Source organism: Ovis canadensis, chromosome 1 (assembly GCF_042477335.2).
Source record: "Ovis canadensis isolate MfBH-ARS-UI-01 breed Bighorn chromosome 1, ARS-UI_OviCan_v2, whole genome shotgun sequence".
Lineage (NCBI taxonomy): Eukaryota > Metazoa > Chordata > Mammalia > Artiodactyla > Bovidae > Ovis > Ovis canadensis.
The window spans coordinates 26,489,580-26,509,034 of NC_091245.1; the positions used below are offsets into that span (position 1 = coordinate 26,489,580).

The 19,455-nt window shown below is 37.1% G+C and overlaps 1 protein-coding gene across 8 annotated transcripts in view; it reads right to left on the minus strand.

The window, feature by feature from the left end:
• Positions 1-19,455, minus strand: part of EPS15 (epidermal growth factor receptor pathway substrate 15) — a 147,715-nt gene continuing 128,260 nt past the window's right edge. For 4 of the 8 annotated variants that reach the window (XM_069591188.1, XM_069591145.1, XM_069591167.1 and 1 more), the window contains exons 22-25: positions 9,471-9,547; positions 6,651-6,813; positions 4,110-4,294; positions 1-1,572 (exon numbers count right to left, since the gene is read on the minus strand). In XM_069591188.1, coding sequence (XP_069447289.1) covers positions 1,426-1,572; positions 4,110-4,294; positions 6,651-6,813; positions 9,471-9,547 — 572 coding nt within the window. In that variant the 3' untranslated portion in view covers positions 1-1,425. Of the gene's footprint in view, positions 1,573-4,109; positions 4,295-6,650; positions 6,847-9,470; positions 9,548-19,455 lie in introns of all 8 variants that reach the window. The other 4 variants (XM_069591177.1, XM_069591137.1, XM_069591156.1 and 1 more) reach the window with 1 other exon arrangement.

A 19,455-nucleotide genomic window follows, 5' to 3' on the forward strand; every position in this document is an offset into this window, starting at 1 on the left:
TAATTGGATATTCTGGAATTTATTCATAAGCTAGGCAATAAGTTACTCTGATTAACACAGATCAATACCACCTTGACTTGGTGACCACAGACACATTTAATTAGTCTTTAGGTGCATTTTCCTTTATCTTGGTTTTCAACACATTATTTAAGTCAGTAACTGATGTTAAAAAAATTTAGATTACTCTACAATTTACAGCCTACTTCACAGTCCATTTTAAATTCAGCTTGTCTGCTAAGTCAGTTTTGCAGAAGATAGGCTTTTAACACATAAAGAGATCTGATAACTGGGCAGGTCTCCTCTCTCCCAATTTAAAAAAACAAAAAAAAAGTTTTGCTAGCTTGCCAATTTTGTAGGTGAAAAACACAAAAAGAATAGACTATTTTAATCCACAAAGATGGACACAAAGCAATAATGATTTAATACATGTCACTTTTTTCATCTGTATTCAGAGAATGTTTTTACATTTCAAGTAATTGAGCCTTCATTAAAGAAAACAAAAAAATATATATACAAAAAGTTAAAGTACCTTCCAGTTCTAGCTTACTAAAGTTTCTTCTACAAAAGTAAAAAAATAAACCTACCATGAACTAAAGAGGACAGTGCCATGGCAATGGCAAAATGGCTGCCAGGTTAAGATTTTTGCTTATCTTATATTGATGAGTATATTTTAGGTGAAAATTTTTCTTCATTCTCTAAGTACTTAAAATCATGGAGAGGTATCTGTTTATCTAAAATTCTTTAAATCCAGAAAAAAATTTTTTTAATTTATTTCAGACATGAGGCTTTAATGTTTTTATTTAGGAAAAGATTGAGTCTGAAGCTCTAATGGTTCCATCTAAAACATCCTGTTTTCAACAGTGGGAGTCAATGTATGCAAAATATTTTTTCTTGTCTATAAAAAACAAATTGAACAGTATTTTGATTAAAAGGAAATACAAACATGTACTTTAAACTGGCCAATTTGCTCTATCATAAAAGAAACAAGATGTTCTTTCCCTTCCCCTCTTTCAACCATTTAAATTAGGGGAGAATACTGCCAACTTTAAGAACCCCACTGGCTATCATTAGAGTAACTACAGAATAAGGGTAGCATAGGGGTGAAACTATTTCTCTATATTCCAGAAGGCAGAAACTTGGGTGCTCTAGCTTTACAAGTAAGAGAGGCACAGGCAGGCAACAGCTCACACTAAATGCACACCAGAGCAGGGGCCTAGGTGAAGTCATCTGGGTTACCACTTGCACAGGGGGAAAAAAAAGACAAATCTGAAATGGAGTTTAAAAAGCCAAAACTTTTGTCACATTTACAGGAATCTCAAACCTTTTGTATTCCCATGCTCACAGGTAGGTTTGATACACATTGTAAATAGCTTCAGTATTCAAGAAAGAGAGTGTTGTGTGGTTGACGAAGAACAGGAGATTTCTTCATGCTTCTGATATTTCAGATTTGCTGAGTGCAATAGCCAGTTCTAAGTCTTCTTGCTCTTGCTGATTCAGTCGGGCAAGTCTCTGCTCTTCCTCTCTCTCACTTTCTCTCTTGGCCCACTCAATCATATCTTCCTCAGAGGGATACTGCCATTTAAAAGATAAATGAACAAACAAATGAATACATTCATGAGTAAAACAAGTACAAAGAAAAGAAGGAAAAACAGCTTTCACAAAAGGAAATTGAACTATGTGTTTCACCTGAAGGGCTCTGGAAAAAGTCTTGATTTTTTTTTTCCCCCAAAAACAAGTTTAATTAGTTTAAACTTAAAACTTTAAATTTAAACTTAAAAATTAAATCAAAATATGATTTAATCTTAAAAGCAATGCAGTCTACAGATAGAGAGTCTATAAAACTGAACATTAAAACATCACTTGTAAAAAGTGGTTATTCTTAAGGTGGAACAGATTAAAAAACAGGAGAGAACTAGCATATTTATCTAATGTAAAACATTTACTACTTCAACTTCAGTGAGCATCCTCACATGATACATCATTTTTAACTTAATCCCACTGGCAATTTCCTATCTTATTCTAGCCCTTCAGGTACAGGAAAATTATAAAGCAAAGAATATACTATACATAAATTTTGTTATACATAAAACAAGAGTCCTGGGTATATACCAAGCAAGATGTGGACCTAATCAATTTTTTTAATGCATTATAATGATTTTAGAAGGTATTGAGAACTTTTTGACCCATTCTAAATAAGACCTTAATGCTGGTAATTTAATAAGTCAAGGAAATATATGTATCCACCCCAAATAGCAACCGTGGCAGATACTAAATAAAAACATTCTACTTGGTTTCAAGTCCTGTCATATAGAAGAACACCATAATAGGATGAATACCATAACAAACAGGATGAAAAGAAAGAAACTGTCAGGCTTTTTTGAAAATGGTAGCTTTCTTTCTAGGGAATTATAAGATCTTTGAAACTTTTAATGTTTAACAAATCTTTCATTTAAAAAGACATTTTTATTATTAGATGCTTAATATTATACTATACTGAGATTCTGGAAAATGAAAAAAGCAAATTGCTTTTGTTCAAGACTCATTCCAACCAGGTTTTGACTTATTGAAATCATATTTAAGATATCAAGTGCCACAAACTGCCAGAAGGTTATTTTGTACTAAGAGCATTATAGTAAGAAGAGCAATTCTGGGTTCTCTCCTTGAAACAACTCAAATTCCATCTAACAAGAGTCAGTATAATTCTGACACCCTCTGTTTTCCAATATTTAAAATATTGATTCCTGCTCTGCCTCTTCACATTCGGAAGAAGCCATTGAAACTTAAGAGTACAGATTCAAAAGCTAAATAGCCTAGTCTAATTCTGCCTACCTGCTTTACTAACTAGAAATGGCTGCAGGAATAAAGTGATCGGAAGAGTGACCCTAAGCTACACTGAGGGAGACATTAGGCAGACTGTGGTCAGTCAGCTGGCCACTAGATCTCTTATTTATAGAATCATCTCAAAGGCTTGAGGTTGTTAAGTAGAGGAAAACTGCTTTATTATAAAATAGACAGTGATAATGAAGGTCATTTTTATCTAGAAAAAAAAGCAACCTGGGAAATGAAATAGTTAGTTACTCTAAGGATTAAAACAAAAATTTACGTTTATCTACATGATGATGATATACACGTCATTGCTTAATGCCCCACCAGGGTGATATTTCCAGTTGGTTGCCCCATTTCTATGATCTTATAAGACCCGCCTATACTCTTAACACCACACCCTTCTATTGTCTTTATTGGCCTACTCTAGTCAGCTCTGGGAGAATGCAGAGTAGGTATGGAATGCTAGTGAACTGAGTGAGTGAATCAAAGTCGCTCAGTCATATCCAACTCTTTGCGACCTCATGGACTATACAGTCCATAGACTTCTCTAGGCTAGAATACTGGAGTGGATAACCTTTTCCTTCTCCAGAAGATCTTCCCAACCCAGGGATAGAATCTAGGTCTCAAGCACTGCAGGCAGATTCTTTCCTGACTGAGCCATCAGGGAAGCTTTGGGAGAATGTGGAGTAGATATGGGAAGCTAGTGAATTAGAGTCTTCCAAATAATTAAAGATTGCTTAGCTCTTAAAAATATTTATTTAATAAAACTGACTTATATTTTAAGAACATTTCTGTATGAAACCAGAGTTTTATTTTCTATTCAAAGAATTTCTGGTCCTATCTTCTTATATAATACAGTAATTGCTGACTGGTCTCCAGAAATTTTCAAGGTTTTATACACAAACACACATACACAGTTACAAATAACACAAACTCATTATTGGCATTATTTATCCAGAGGGCAGACAGCAAATGACTCTCTAGTGGCCCACTGTCTGTAACAATTTGCAAAATAATAACTGTCAAGGTTTTGCAAAGCACCTGGTATATATCCCAAGAACTAAGACTACTAAAATCATCTTAACAATGCAATAATTTCAGAACTAGCAGACAGAATCAAACAGAGGTTTTCTTGGTTGGGGGAAGAATAAAGATCATTTTTAACATGTTGGTAAATTTAGCTGAAATAATGCAAATTTGGCAGACTCAAAAATAATCTTTGAAAGCTCTTTAAACTATAAATGGAAAGATTTTCCCCCAAACAGCCCATTCACAGTACTTACAGCACTGAAGTTAGCAAAATTGCTTGGGTCAGCCTCTTTATTGGTAGTGGTAGTAGTAGAAGTGAATGGATCGCAAAACATATCAGGATCTTTTTCTTTGGGGCTATCATTGCCTGGGAAAGGCTGAAATGGATCATTCAGTTTAAAGGGATCAGAAGAATCCATTTTGTTGATGGGTCTTTTCCCTGGATCAAAATCATTACAATTAACTCAACCAGCAAGTATGGCAAACACAAACACACAACAACAGGAACACAGGGAGCATTAGAGAAGTGGGGATGGGGAACCTAAAACACATTCTTAATATGGTCTTAAATGACCACAACCAACAGTCTGTCATCAAAAATTTCACACACAACCTCTTAAGTACACTCCAGTTTTATGCGGGTAAGTGGGAAAACAGCCAAGGGTGAAGCAGCAAACCTGGAATCTTTTCTGCTCAGAGTTAACTTCTTCTCCAAAGTAGCACGCTCCCAAGGAGAGAGACAAGAATGGATAAAACAGGGGGAAAATGACAAATAATGACAAAAACGGCCTCTGCTGTGATAACCTCTGCCTAATACATAATTCTCCACAAGTGGCAGTAAGGGCAAATGATCTCGGAAAAATGCTAATATTCTTCTGATTTTTCTCTGGATCTATATGTAACACCTGGGAGCATGAAATTAAAAACTACTTTGGTAAAGCCCAGCTACTTCTTGTCATCTACAATATTTCAAACTGAAGGATAAAGAGAATGTTTTGAAGCCCAGGGCCTAAATTCTGTGGTTACTGATAAACTAATCTTTGACCAAACAATAGCATACTGTTATTCATCACCATTTTCAAACAAGTTTTCTAATTTTCAAGACTTAAACTTAGTACTTGCTGAAGAAAGGATAAGAATAAGTGTTAAAATATCTTCAAATCTAAATATATATTCCTGAAGATGTGTTAATCTGGTAACGGCAACCATAACAACAAAGTCTTTCTGTCACAGCTTACAAAAGGTTTTCACATCTCATATCTCAAAGGATCCTTCCAACAACCCTTGGAGGGCAGCATGAGAACTAATGCCACCATCTAACAGCTCAGAGATCTGGGGCTCAGACATAGGAAGCTCTATACACTCAAGATCACAGAGGATATCAGAGGATATTCAGAATGAGAACTTAGATCTTTACTATCCCAGTTCAACAACCATCCCCCCCCTTTTTTTTAAAAATGTGGACCATTTTTATAAAGTCTTTACTGAATTTGTTACAATATTGCCTCTATTTTATGGTTTTTTTTGGGCTCAACATGTGGGATCTTAGCTTCCCGACCAGGGACTGAACTCGTACCCTCTGCATTGGAAGGCAAAATCTTAACCCCTGGACCACCAGGGAAGTCCTCATTCTTCTTTCTTTGATTTTTCTACAGTGATATATACTCAGTTTATTGAAGTATTAGATTTAGTTACAGCACTAGTATATTAGTTTATTGAGGATTTTAAAAATCACCTCACTATTGACCTCTTAAAGGTATAAAACTTAAATAAGCAAATTAACTGTCACTTGTTTTTTAACATATTCTGACAAATTTACCCTAGAACAATTAAAAGATATAGGCTATTCTTCCCTAAAAGATAGAAATCGCTTGTTCACTTGATTTTTCAATAGGTAGTTGGGTATTAATAATTTTATTCACAATTCTTTAAATCAAAGAAGAAAAAAGAAATCTGCCCGAGAAATACCACAGGCAGGCTATTATAAAAAGGCAAGAATAAAAATCTAGAACTACTGTTGCTGAAAATTTATCAAGGATATAAGGTAAAAACAATGATGTACCAGATGTGTCTTCTCAAAAACAATCTAGCGGCACTACAACTACCCAGGGGATTGCCCTTTACCACTTCTCATAAACTTTATTGTTTTCATTAATTAAAATTGAACAAAACCCCTTTCTTTGGTACAGTACTAAACAAAACAAAAGCAAAAAAGTAAGAATCTGTTTCTCGACCAAAACACCACCTTTTTAAAATAAAGGAATCTCTTATTGAGGTAAATAATATTTTCCTTCAAGAAAAACAATACTTCCTTTCAAAATTCTGACACCAAAATGCTGAATTGGCCATTCTGATACCAAAGTGGCCATATATTCTCATATTGAAGGACTTAAGGAAGACTTCACACTTAGCAGGAAAAAGAAAGGGACTCTGGATTATTAACCTTCCCTTATAGAAATTTATTAAAATATCACAGTGCAGGAAACTCTGTTTAAATGGAAGCTCATTAGCTTTCAAAAAGCAAGAGATTTCATTTACTGCCTCTCTGAAATGATTTAAAAATAGATTAGCTCTTGCCAGAAAGGTAATTCCTGACAGTTACACAGGTTGGCTTCTTAGGCACAAGTCTGTAATTCTGCATTGAGGTCAGAACAGATGATAACAGCAGGCTTCTGCCATGCTTTCTGACTTGTTCTGCTAAGGCCCTTTATATAACGTCTACAGGTAAGGCTCACATAAACTTCTTGGAAAGAAAAAGAAAGCAGTTGATTTAGGAAAGGTACCAACTCTCATACCAGGTGGTGGTGGGCAGGGTCTTGTTGGAGTTCCTATCTTTGGTGGCAATGCTGGGGGTACATCTTCATTTTTGATGGATGTTTCCTCAAGCATATTTTTTGTAATGGCCACACTGCTGATGGAGCTTGATGTGGCTGAACTAAAAGGATCTTCATTGTTGACCTTTGTTTGGAAAGAAATATCTTCATTGTTGACCTTTGTTTGAAAAGAAATATTTACTCATGGTTATATATATTATGCCAACCAAACTGTTTATGGTTATATTGCATTTGGAAGAGTGATCTTCAATTTTATGCAGCTTTATTTATTTCAATTCTGAGAGCACTAACATTTCAACTTTTACATTCAGAACCAAAACTGAAAAAAATTTTTAAGTTATTCTATATGAGTAGTGATTATACCACCACTACTTATTAAGCACAACAGATCATACCAAAACAAACCAACTCTGGGTTAAAGGACTGACAAGATTCAGGTAATACAAAACCACTGAGGCCCATTTTAAAGGGACTAATGTATCTTTCCTCAAGTGAATATCTGATCTAAATGATACAGAAAAAAATACTTATTCCACACTTTCCAATGCACTTAAACTAGGAAAGATAAGAAAATGGCATCTTGAAAAACATTAAAGACAACTTTAATGTCATGAAAAACATTAAAGATAAACAATAACAACTTTAAAAAATGAAAAGTCAACTTTTTTTAAAGCAAACTGATCCCATAGAATGGTAAAGCCTTATTGAGGGTCTGAAGATCTGGCTTTTCTAACACATGGAGTAATGAAGGATTCACTTTAAAATACGCATGTATTTATTTATATGGTCTTAGTTGCTGCATGCAGGATCTTTGCTGTGTCATGCGGGATCTTTCATTGTAATGCACAAACTCTCTAGTTGTGGTGTGTGGGCTCAGTAGTTGTGGCACGCAGGCTTATCTGTTTTGTGGCAGGTGGGATCTTAGTTCCCTGACCAGGGATTAAACCTGCATCCCTTGCATTGCAAGGCAGATTCTTCACCACTGGACCATCGGAGAAGTTCCCAAAAGATTCATTTTTCTGTAATGAATGGGGTATTACAATTTAGGCTACTGCTGCTGCTAAGTCGCTTCAGTTGTGTCTGACTCTGTGCGACCCCAAAGACGGCAGCCCACCAGGCTCCCCTGTCCCTGGGATTCTCCAGGCAAGAACACTGGAGTGGGTTGCCATTTTCTTCTCCAATGCATAAAAGTGAAAAGTAAAGTCGCTCAGTTGCATCCGACTCCTAGCGACCCCATGGACTGCAGCCTACCAGGCTCTTCCATCCATGGGATTTTCCAGGCAAGAGTACTGGAGTGGGTTGCCATTGCCTTATCTGAAACTTAGGCTAGTGTTTCTCTAAAGTAGCACTACTGATATTTTGGGCTGGACATAGCTCTGTGATGTGGGGGCTGGATAGTAGGTTGCAGGAGGTTTAAAAGCATCGCTGCTTTTATCCACTATATATGAATATCCTTCTCCTCAGCTGTGACAACCAAAAACATCTCCATTGTTCAGTTGTTAAGTCGCATCTAACTCTTTGTGACACCACTGGACTGTAGCATGCCAGGCTCCTCTGTCCTCCACTATCTCCTGGAGTTTGCTTAATTCATGTCCATTGAGTCAGTGATGCTATCTAACCATCACATTCTCTGCTGCCCTCTTCTCCTTTTGCCTTCCATTTTCCCCAGCATACCTTGCTAAATGTTTCCTAGGGGAGGGTATAGGTGTAGGGAATAACACCCAGTTGAGAATCAGTGATACAGACAATTTGACATACACTCTAATTTTACTTTTTTGGCCTGAATTAATCATAGGGTTACACTGGAAAATAGGTAGTGGACATATACTGGTGGGCTATTATCTTAATACTAACCTTAACAGCCTCAGAACATAAAGTCAAGGAACCAGTGCAGAGAAGATGGAATGAATGCTCAGATTTTATAGCCACTGACCCTGACAGTCAACAGGGGGGAAATGTAGTTAATTGGAAGAAATATGCTTAATAAGACAGAAGATTCTTAGTCACAGACGTAGAAAATAAACTTCTGGCTACCAGTGGGGAAAAGGGGAGAGGAGGGACAAATTGGGGGATTAGAATTGACATTTACTCACTACTATACATAAAACAGATAATAAGGATCTACTGTATAACACAAGGAACTTACTCAGTACTTTGCAATGGCCTTTTTTAGAGTGGATATATATATATATATATGCATTATTTATTTGTTTGCTATACAGCAGAAACTAACACAACATTGTAAGTCAACTACGGTGGTGGTTTAGTCACTAAGTTGTGTCCGACTCTTGTGACTCTATGGACTGTAGCCCACCAGGCTCCTCTGTCCATGGAATTTCCCAGCCAAGAATACTGGAGTGGATTGCCATTTCCTTCTCCAGGGGATCGTCCTAACCCAGGGACCAAACTTGGGTCTCCTACACTGCAAGCAGTCTCCTGCGCTGCAGGTGGATTTTTTACTGAATGAGCACCAGGGAAGCCCTAAAATCAACGATACTTGAATAAAAATAGAAGATAAATAAATCAAAAAGAAAGAAAACTCTTAAAGTTGTTGGGCAAGCCTGTCATGAGAAAATTATCTGTACCATCACCATTGTTTTTGTACACAGAAATGTCTACTTTGATTATATCTTGTATTTCATTCGTCTGAAATCCACATTTGCTGTGACTTATTGAAATCAAGTTGCAATGTTTGTGAAAGGTTATAAAATCAAAAGGAAAAATAGCTCCTTTGGTGGGAACACAGTATATTTTACCCTCCCACTAATTACTGCAAATTACCTTTGACAATGTGCTAAAATCAGCAAATCCATCTTCAAATGATTCACTTCCAAAAACAGAAGCAAAGGGGTCCGTGGCTAAAATGAATAAAGAAAATCAATGCAATGGGACAGAAAAACATCAAATTTCATGTTCTCTTTTGGTAACATTTAGACATATGAAAATATCTACTCCCAAATATGAGTCCCTGAACTAATAATTTAAGCCCACAAAGACAGATGAACACATTGATATCCCCACAAGAGATATTTCTTTGTATAAATCAACTGATGAATGATTTAAGAATCAAAAACAGATGAACTAACTGTAGGTAAAGTGTTTAAGGCTTTAATACACATCAAATAATACAGCTCCTGTATGCTTAAACTATTTCTAATAAAGACATCAAAAAGTAAAAAACAAAAACATTATTTCACATTTCACACACATCCTTCAAGGTCCATTTCACCTGCTACCATATCCACAAAGCCTGGAATATCCTAGGTGTCTCCAGTTTGCACAGCAAAAGTGATTTCTTCTTTCTTTGTGGCATTTATTATGGTTATCTGGGATTGATATATTGCTCTTACTAGATTAGCGAGGTCCTTAGAAACAAGGAATAACATTTATCTAATGAAGAATGGTTAAAAAACATTTATTGGCCATACATAAAAAAGTTAAGAAAATAAGAGTTTCCAACATCCAAAGAACTCACCGTACAGCAAGAAACATACAAACAAATAATAATAAAACAATCTTAAATGAACTAGTAGACAGGTATGAAAATCCTGGAGTGAAGCCACTGTCTGGGAGAATCAAGAAAAGTACTGAAGAAGCCATTACATTTGAGCTAGGTCTCTCAGATAAAGGAGGGAGCGTGCTGAATAAATGGAGGTCAGGGAGAGAAACCTATTACAGGCAGAAGGAACAGAAATTGCAAAAGCAATATTTAATCACTATTTCACAGGCATGAGAAGTTATCTGTTCCATCATAGTGCACTTAACAAATGGACTAACATTTTCAGCTGGCACAAACCGACTTACTTTGTGATAGGTTTTGCCTATTTAGGCTTAAACACTACCAATAAAGTCAAATTTATAGGAATTGTGGCTTGATATAGGAAAGTAGAAAAAAACAAAGGAAGGAGAAGAGAATCTCAAAAGAGAGGGCAAGACAGAGCAAATGGGCACAGAAAAAATGCTCCTGCTATTCCTCAATTCTTCATGTTTACATCATATCAGTTTTAGGACAAAAGTGTACTCACCCACTCATGTAAATGTATAAAGTGTGCCTTTGTCTCTAACAATAAGCACACCGTAGACATAAACAAAAGAGGGGCAACGAAGATCTACATTATCTTTGTCTTGTCACCAAGACAGTCATGGTATGGGCAGAAGCATAGAGAAAATCAGTCTTTTAGGGATACACCAACAACTCTGAATGTGAGGAGGATTTTGAAAGTCCAGAGTTACAGGAAATCCCACAGCTTTAGTCATACGGGATGCTTTTGTTTTACTCTGTATCTGCTGAGTCCCACAGCCTGAGGCCCAGCCTGGTCATAGCTGCTGTTTCAGGCTTTCCCTTCTTTCTCCTCTTCCTGTGATTCCTGATGCAGTGGCAGCTGAGCCACAGCCTGAGCAGGATGCAACACTCTCCTGATTGGTAGAAGGTTAATGACGGAAAAGGAGTTGGGCTCATTTCAGTGACTGCTGCTGCTAAGTTGCTTCAGTTGTGTCCGACTCTGTGCGACCCCACAGACGGGGGCCCACCAGGCTCCCCTGTCCCTGAGATTCTCCAGGCAAGAACACTGGAGTGGGTTGCCATTTCCTTCTCCAATGGATGAAAGTGAAAAGTGAAAGTGAAGTCGCTCGGTCGCATCCAACTCTTAGCGACCGCATGGACTGCAGCCTATCAGGCTCCTCCATCCATGGGATTTTCCAGGCAAGAGTATCGGAGTGGGTTGCCACTGCCTTCTCCTCATTTCAGTGGAGGGAACTGAAAAATCTGCTTCATGCTTTTGCTCTGCACTGTCCCATAGCTTTTAAAAACAGTCGCTATACATGTGGCAATAGCGCAGTCAGGTCAGGGTTGACTGAAATATTACCAAGTGCACACTGTGAAAGACACTATCAGCAGAATCAGGCTTTGAATGCAAATGTGATCTGATTAGCACCCTCTTCTCACCAAGAATCAAGGTAAGGATCACTTTGGAGAAATACATAGAAGCATCATTTTAAAAACCATCTATAGGCTCATTAGCACAAATAATCCTGAGAAGAGTTGAGGAATGGGCAACATGGGTGAAGAGGATCAAGAGATACAAATTGCCAGTCATAAAACAAATAAGTCATGGGGATGTAATGTACAGCATAGGGACTAAAGTTAGTAACACTGTATTGCAAATTTGAAAGTTGCTAAGAAAGTAACTCTTAAAAGTTCTTATCACTAGAAAAAAAATTGCAACTTTGTATGGTGATAAGTGGTAAACAGACTTATTGAGATGATCATTCTGTGATGCACACAAATGTTGAATCATGTTGTTCACCTGAAACTAACATAATGTACATCTATTATACAACTGCAAGGAGATCCAACCAGTCCATTCTGAAGGAGATCAGCCCTGGGATTTCTTTGGAAGGAATGATGCTAAAGCTGAAACTTCAGTACTTTGGCCACCTCATGCAAAGAGTTGACTCATTGGAAAAGACTCTGATGCTGGGAGGGATTGGGAGCAGGAGGAGAAGGGGACGACAGAGGATGAGATGGCTGGATGGCATCACGGACTCGATGGACATGAGTCTGAGTGAACTCCAGGAGTTGGTGATGGACAGGGAGGCCTGGCATGCTGCGATTCATGGGGTCACAAAGAGTCGGACACGACTGAGTGACTGAACTGAACTGAACTGGAAAGAAAGAATCCTTACCAATATTTTAGCATACTTTGTTAACAGCTTTTTTTCCTGGTATTTTGTCCTTATATATTTGAGATCATACTAGCTCAATGCTTTTTTCTGAGGTGTAAATAATAAAGCTGCTGCTGCTGTTGCTAATCACTTTAGTCGTGTCCAACTCTGTGCCACCTCATAGATGGCAGCCCACCAGGCTCCCTCGTCCCTGGGATTCTCCACGCATGAACACTGGAATGGGTTGCCACTTCCTTCTCCAATGCATGAAAGTGAAAAGTGAAAGTGAAGACGCTCAGTCACGTCAGACTCTGCGACCCCATGGACTGTAGCCTACCAGGCTCCTCCGTCCATGGTTTAGGCATATTACCTTTTACCTCTTTGTGCTGTGCTTAGTCTAAGCTCAGTTGTGTTTGACTTTTTATGACCCCACGGACGTAGCCCACCAGGCTCCTCTGTCCATGGACTTCTCCAGGCAACCCACACCCTCCTCCAGGGGATCATCCCAACCGAGGGAATGAACCCAGGTCTCCCATACTGCAGGCGGATTCTTTACCGTCTAAGCCACCAGGGAAGTCCAAGAGTATTGGAGTGGGTAACCTATCCATTTTCCAGGGGAACTTCCCGACCCAGAAATCAAACCGGGGTCTCCTGCATTACAGGCAGATTCTTTACCAGCTGAGCTACCAGGGAAGCCCCTTTTAACCCTTTAACGTAATTTAATTCATAGCATTCATCATACTTGACATGTTATATTTGTTTATTGTGCTGTGCTTAGTTGCTCAGTTGTCTCTAACTCTTTGTGACCACATGGACACTATAGCCCACCAGCCTCCTCTGTCAACGGAATTCTCCAGGCAAGAATACTAAACTGGGTTGCCTTATTAGCTCTATAAAGACAGGGGCTTGTTTTGTTCACTATTATATCCTCAAGGCCTAAAGCAAAGTCTGGCAAAGAGGAGACACTTATTTTTGTTGAAAATACTGAAAGAAAAACCATCTCATTACTAAGGATCTTCCAAACAGATGCCATACATTTCTCAGTACAACCAGCTGACCAACAAGGAATAAGGGAAACCTTAAGGCTCACAAATTATCCCCACAGAACAGCTGTCTAACCAGAGAATCCTGGGAGGAGGTAGAAACCTTTTTTACCTCCATGACCCACTCAAAACCCATAAGATAATTAAGCTCAAACTCATAGAAAACCTTCAAGAGATACTTGTGAATTATAGTCATCAGCAAAGGATCTACTTTCTCAAGCTGGTCTCCAGAGAGTTTGCTCACTCACTCACCCAGTAATCCATTCACATTTGCTAAGCATCTATCATGCTCAAGCCTAGGTACCAGGGATTTAGAGGGATAGAAGACATATTTACCTTCAAGGAACTCATGATTTAACTGAGTGATATACTTGTACACAACTGCTACACAGTAAGTGTTAAAGTTCAAAGAGAGCAAAGGAAAAATAACAACTAAATTTATGTGGAAAGGGGAAAAAAAAGACTTTACAAAAAAGCTCTCACTCTCTTTTACTTATAGACAGAAAGGAGGTGGGAGAAGAGAGATACACACTCACTATACGCAAATATACATCTGCTCATACACACATATCTTTTCATTCAAAAATTAAGTGGCAAAAAAAAAAAAATTAAGTGGCCATGAAGAGACATTCATGGCCTGTGGTTTGTGGAAATGGAGAAAATTAGAGAAAAAACATGAAAGAAAGCAGAGGCTAAGAATTACAAAATATATGAACATATGCATGCTTAGTCTGAGTCATTGCCTGTAAAAACACAGACCTACTTGACATTTTCCTAATGCTGGTGTCAAAGATGCTGTGAGAACATCATGAGTGCTCTTCTATAACCTCAGAATGTTATAAAGTTTTAATTAAGAATTGGAAAGATTATGCATTTTCTCATTAGAAGTCAGTAAAATATTCCATGCAAAAAAGTTTCTGGCACTTGAACTAACCTCATTTATAACGAAGTGTAAACAGGATGTTTACAAGTTAAAAAAAAAATGTAGAAACTAAGTAACCTGAATTGACTTTCTTTAGCTTTCTTTCTTAGTCTACACTGTGTCTATCACCAGGAGCAAATGCTAAGAAAATGCAAATGCTAACAAAAAACAACAACAATGCAATGTGAGACAAAAATATTAAAAATATTTAAGGTCCTTCTATCACTGCCATAACTACTAAATTTTAGGGGCCGGAGTAGAGTGATTTATCATTTAATTTTTAACAATAAAAATTGTTGTTATGTTTTTAGTTTATTTTGAAAGCATACAATTCTCCTGTTCTATGGGATTAATCTTTTTGCTAAGTAAACACTCAATTTCCCAGTGAGTAAGGAAGGTAAATATCCCGTGTTTGTGACTTTGGTTATATAATGCCATGTATCTGAGTCTCAGCAGTTTCTAGATAGCAAGAGTTTATTAACAAGTAAACTAAATAAATATATTAAGAACCTACATATATTTGTAAATTGGAGGAAAACACAGATTTACCAACTTAAACATAAAAAAAAGTTCATGTTTCATTTCTCAAACAAAAGAATTTTAAAAACTAAAGAGAACAGAAAACAACTATAGACTAAAAGAATCCTTTCCAGTAAAAGAGTTGACAACATACACAACCACACTCTTCACTGCCAGATCTCACTTGGAACTAGCCAAGAGGATATTACAAGTAAGTCTGCATTTGCAAGCCATTAAAAAGTAGCGGCAGTAGTAACAACAACTACCATCTATTATGAGAGAAACTACAATAAATACTTTAACATACATTATCTCATGTAATCTACCCAACAAAGCCCAAAGTGTAATTATTAACCTCACTCTAAAGTTTAGGAAACTAAGGCTTAGAAAAACCTATAGAACTAGCAATGTATCTGAGTTAAGTTCAGGCAACTGGACTCAAGCATTTATGTCCTACTGATGACAATCTCTTTCTAGACTGTTTAGGTTGCTATTGAATTTAAAAATTTTATGACAATGTAGCAGATTTGAGACAAATAATTTATTCATTTTTTCAGCAGTCAATTTTTTCATTCTGCTAAGTCCTGGAAGCACTAGGATGGGACAGTAGGGTTGTAACAGATGACTCGCAGATCTGTGCTTAAGCAGCTGAACAAGATGGTAATGCTATTAGCTGAGATGAGATATCCAGAAGATGTTAAGTACTATTTTACATTTCATAGAGTGGACAACTTCTTTCAGACATGTATCTGTGAGTAGGTAGCCATTCCCTTCTCCAGGGGATGTTCCAAACCCAGGGATCAAATCTGGGTTTCTCGAATTGCAGGCAGATTCTGTATCATCCGAGTCACCAGGGAAGCCCTACTTTTATAGACACACACACATTTATTTGGAACACAGGGCTAGTGACTTAGATTTGTGGTTAGTAAAGAAAGCTGAGTGCTGAAGAATTGATGCTTTTGAACTGTGGTGTCGGAGAAGACTCTTGAGAGTCCCTTGGACTGCAATGAGATCCAACCAGTTCATCCTAAAGGAGATCAGTCCTGAATATTCACTGGAAGGACTGATACTGAAGCTGAAACTCCAATACTTTGGCCAAATGATGCATAGAACTGACTCATTTGAAAAGACCCTGATGCTAGGAAAGATCAAAGGCGGGAAGAGAAGGGGACGACAGAGGATGAGATGGTTGGATGGCATCACTGACTCAATGGACATGAGTGTGAATAAACTCCAGGAGTTGGTGATGGACAGGGAGGCCTGGTGTGCTGCAGTCCATGGGGTCACAAAGAGTCAGACATGACTGAGCAACTAAACTGAACAAGATCAAATATTAACAAAGACAATTCTGGCAGTGATGCAGATGACAGATCAGCAGGTAAAGAGACTGGAGGCAATTTAGTATCACAGTCAGTCTAGGTAAAACATGATGAGGACCCAACCAAAGCTGAGTATAAGGAGGAATAGACAGAGTCCAATTGTGGGTAAAACAACAAAACATGGCAATTTATTAGGGAAGAGGAAGGACAGAGAAGTCTAGGGTGACTGGCTGAGGACCAATATAGTGTCACTGGTATAAAAAGTAGAATGTGGAAGGAGGTAAAGCTTTACTCTTTGTAATTGCTTGTATTATACTTCAAAGGAAAGACAAACTGGAAAAGATGACAATCAATTCTAAGCACTGTTGAGTTGACACCTAAGGAGATATATCCAGCAGGTAACTTGAAGGTACTGGAGGCTCAGGAGAGAGATCAGGCACAGAGGACAAAATCTAGGAGTCATCACGGAACAGGCTGTAGCTGAACGCACAGTACTGGACAACACCATCACAGGAAGTGTGTACTAAGAGAAGAAGAACAGAAGCTCCAGACTAAATATAGAACAGAAAGATAGCCTCACTCTTTAGCTTTTTCTCCAGGACATTGAGATTATTTTCTTGCTCTTGTTCTGAATAAAAGACATCTGTCCCAGATACCTCCTGGGAGCAAACTGGCCTGAGGGAACAGAGACCAGCACAATCCAGGGCAACAGGAAAATTTTCTAGAACATATTAGATCAGCAGTTCTCGAAGTGTAGTCCATGCGTTCCACAAGTCCAAGACCCCTTTAGGGAGGTCTGTAAGGTCAAAACTATCTTCAAAGTATTAAGATGATATTATCTTTCTCATTGTATTGATTAATTGCAACAGTGTTGCAAAACCAGTGGTGGGTTTAAAAAAAAAAAAAAAAGTGGTGGGTGCCTTAGTAGGAATCAAGGCAGTGGCACCGAACTGTACCTGGTTGTATTCCTCACCACCACAAACTCACGGAGGGGAATCATGGAGGGAAAAAGGCCAGGTGTACTTATGAATGTCTGTCCTTGATGAATCAATAAAAATTATTAATTTTAAATAAGTTGTGACCCTTAGGTACACATCTAGAAATTATGAAAGACAAAATGAGAAATACACACAAAACATTTCTGCTGAGTACCAAAGTACAATGGTTATCTGAAGGAAATGCCCTTACATGATGGTCTGAGAAACAAGGTAAACTAGCTGCTTTTTTCTTGGAATAGGATTCTTACTTAAAGAGACAAGTAAACAATAGCTATTCAGTTTTAGGTATTTCAGGTATCTTCCTAAAGTGAATCTGACACTTTAAGGAAAACAACTGAAAGTATTTTTTGCAGATTATAAAAATTACAAGCTATCAAGTAAAAATCAGAATCTTGGAAAGGTTTAAATGCCTCGTAAGCTTAACATTATACTAATATTTAATTAAAAGACTCTCATGAGATGGATGGTGATATCAATAAATGTGATTAAAAAAACTATTTATAATGAAATGTGCTAACATTTGGAAGACACGTGTAACTGAGTGAACCAATAGGTTCCAAATGATCAATGCATGTTACAAAGCCATATATGGGGCACAAGGTTCATTCACTGTGCAAGAAAGACTAATGGAGTTTAATGTAACAGAATATGAAAAGTTCATTGATACAGTTTCATATTCCTTATTGTAACTAACTTTGTGTGTGTGTGAGTGTGTGTGTGTAACTAACTTTGAATAAACTAAAATTTATTGATTTTTGGTACAGTAGCAAACTCCAGGAGATAGTGAAGGACAGGGAAGCCTGGTGTGCTGCAGTTCATGGGCCTGCAAAGGGTCAGACACAACTTAGTGACTGAACAACAAATAACAACTAAGAAAAATATCCACAATCATCTAAAAAGTCTATTAAAATAATCCTCCCTTTTCCAGCTGTTTGAGGCAGATCTTCCATACATTTCAAGCAAAACACATAGTGTAGCACACTGAATGCAGAAGTAGATATGAAGATCCAGCAAAAGCCACACATTTAAAGAGCTTTGCAAAAATATATAAACAATGCTACTCTTCTCACAATATTTTTCTTTTTTTGGTTTGGAGTTATTATTTTTGTTTAAAAATATGGTATTTATGCTAATATGTAATGGGTTTATTATTTTTTGTTTTTAAATGAATTTAAAACTTTTAATTTCTCAGTTTTAATTTCTAACAGTAAATACTGACAAATACGATCCCCAAAACAAAAGTTCTTTGAGGGTCTTCATTTTTTAAAAGGATCCTGAGACCAGAAAGCTTGATAATCTCCAAAGTCACTGCCTATGTTTGCTTCAAATAACCCACTTCTTTCCCAATTAGTTTTTGTTATCATTGTTGAAATAAGAGCCCAGTAAGGGTGAACTCTGAATTATTTTCCATCAACCTCAAAAAGTCTTTTTATGGACCTTTTATAAGATTCTTACAAAATTCTTTCATTTTTTTTACCTAATATTTTTTCATTTGCTCTCAGGACCCTTCATCAAATTCTGGGTTCCAAAGACATCTTAATTTTTTCATTTTTATTATTTCGTAAATAAGAGGTAGGATAACACAGCAGAAAGATCAATGGACAGGGATTCAGAAGTAAACTAGTAAGTAGTCCTGGGACTCAGGTTTTCTTCCATATATTAAGGAATCAGACCAGATAATAATTCTCAAATCTTAAACAGAATTCCAATATATGAAACAAGTAAGATGGATTTTAAGAATTAACTCTAAATTCTTTTTAAGTTTAAATTTATAACATTTACTTATCACAATGACAATGAGAACAATGAAGCAATTTTGATTAACACATATGTTTAAAGTCAGGGATCAAACTTATTTCTGTACTTGGCTTTGTTTGCTCTATTTGAAAAACATTATGCATCCAAGAAAGCAGCTCATTTCTGAACAAGAGTCTTGTAATCTCATAGTGGCTTAAATAAATGTTTATTTATAGGTTTGCACAAAACCTATTTAATTTGATATTACAGTGTACTCCAATATGTTAAAATCTGGTCTGGAATAAAGCTGAATGCATATACCTAATTAAAATGCAGTTTTTAAAAATTCAGAGACACTTAAAAAATAATGAAACTAGACTTGACCAACCCCCTAAAGGCCCCTCTGGAAGCTAGTTTCATGAAAAATAATGTGAAAACTCTGGTCTAGAGCATGTCTATGATTACCTCAGCTCTAACAAAGGCAGTAATGTAAGTGTAAGAGAAAAAAAAATCTATGGCATCACCCTACTCCAATTTTTGTATTGTCAGAACTGGATGAGAAGA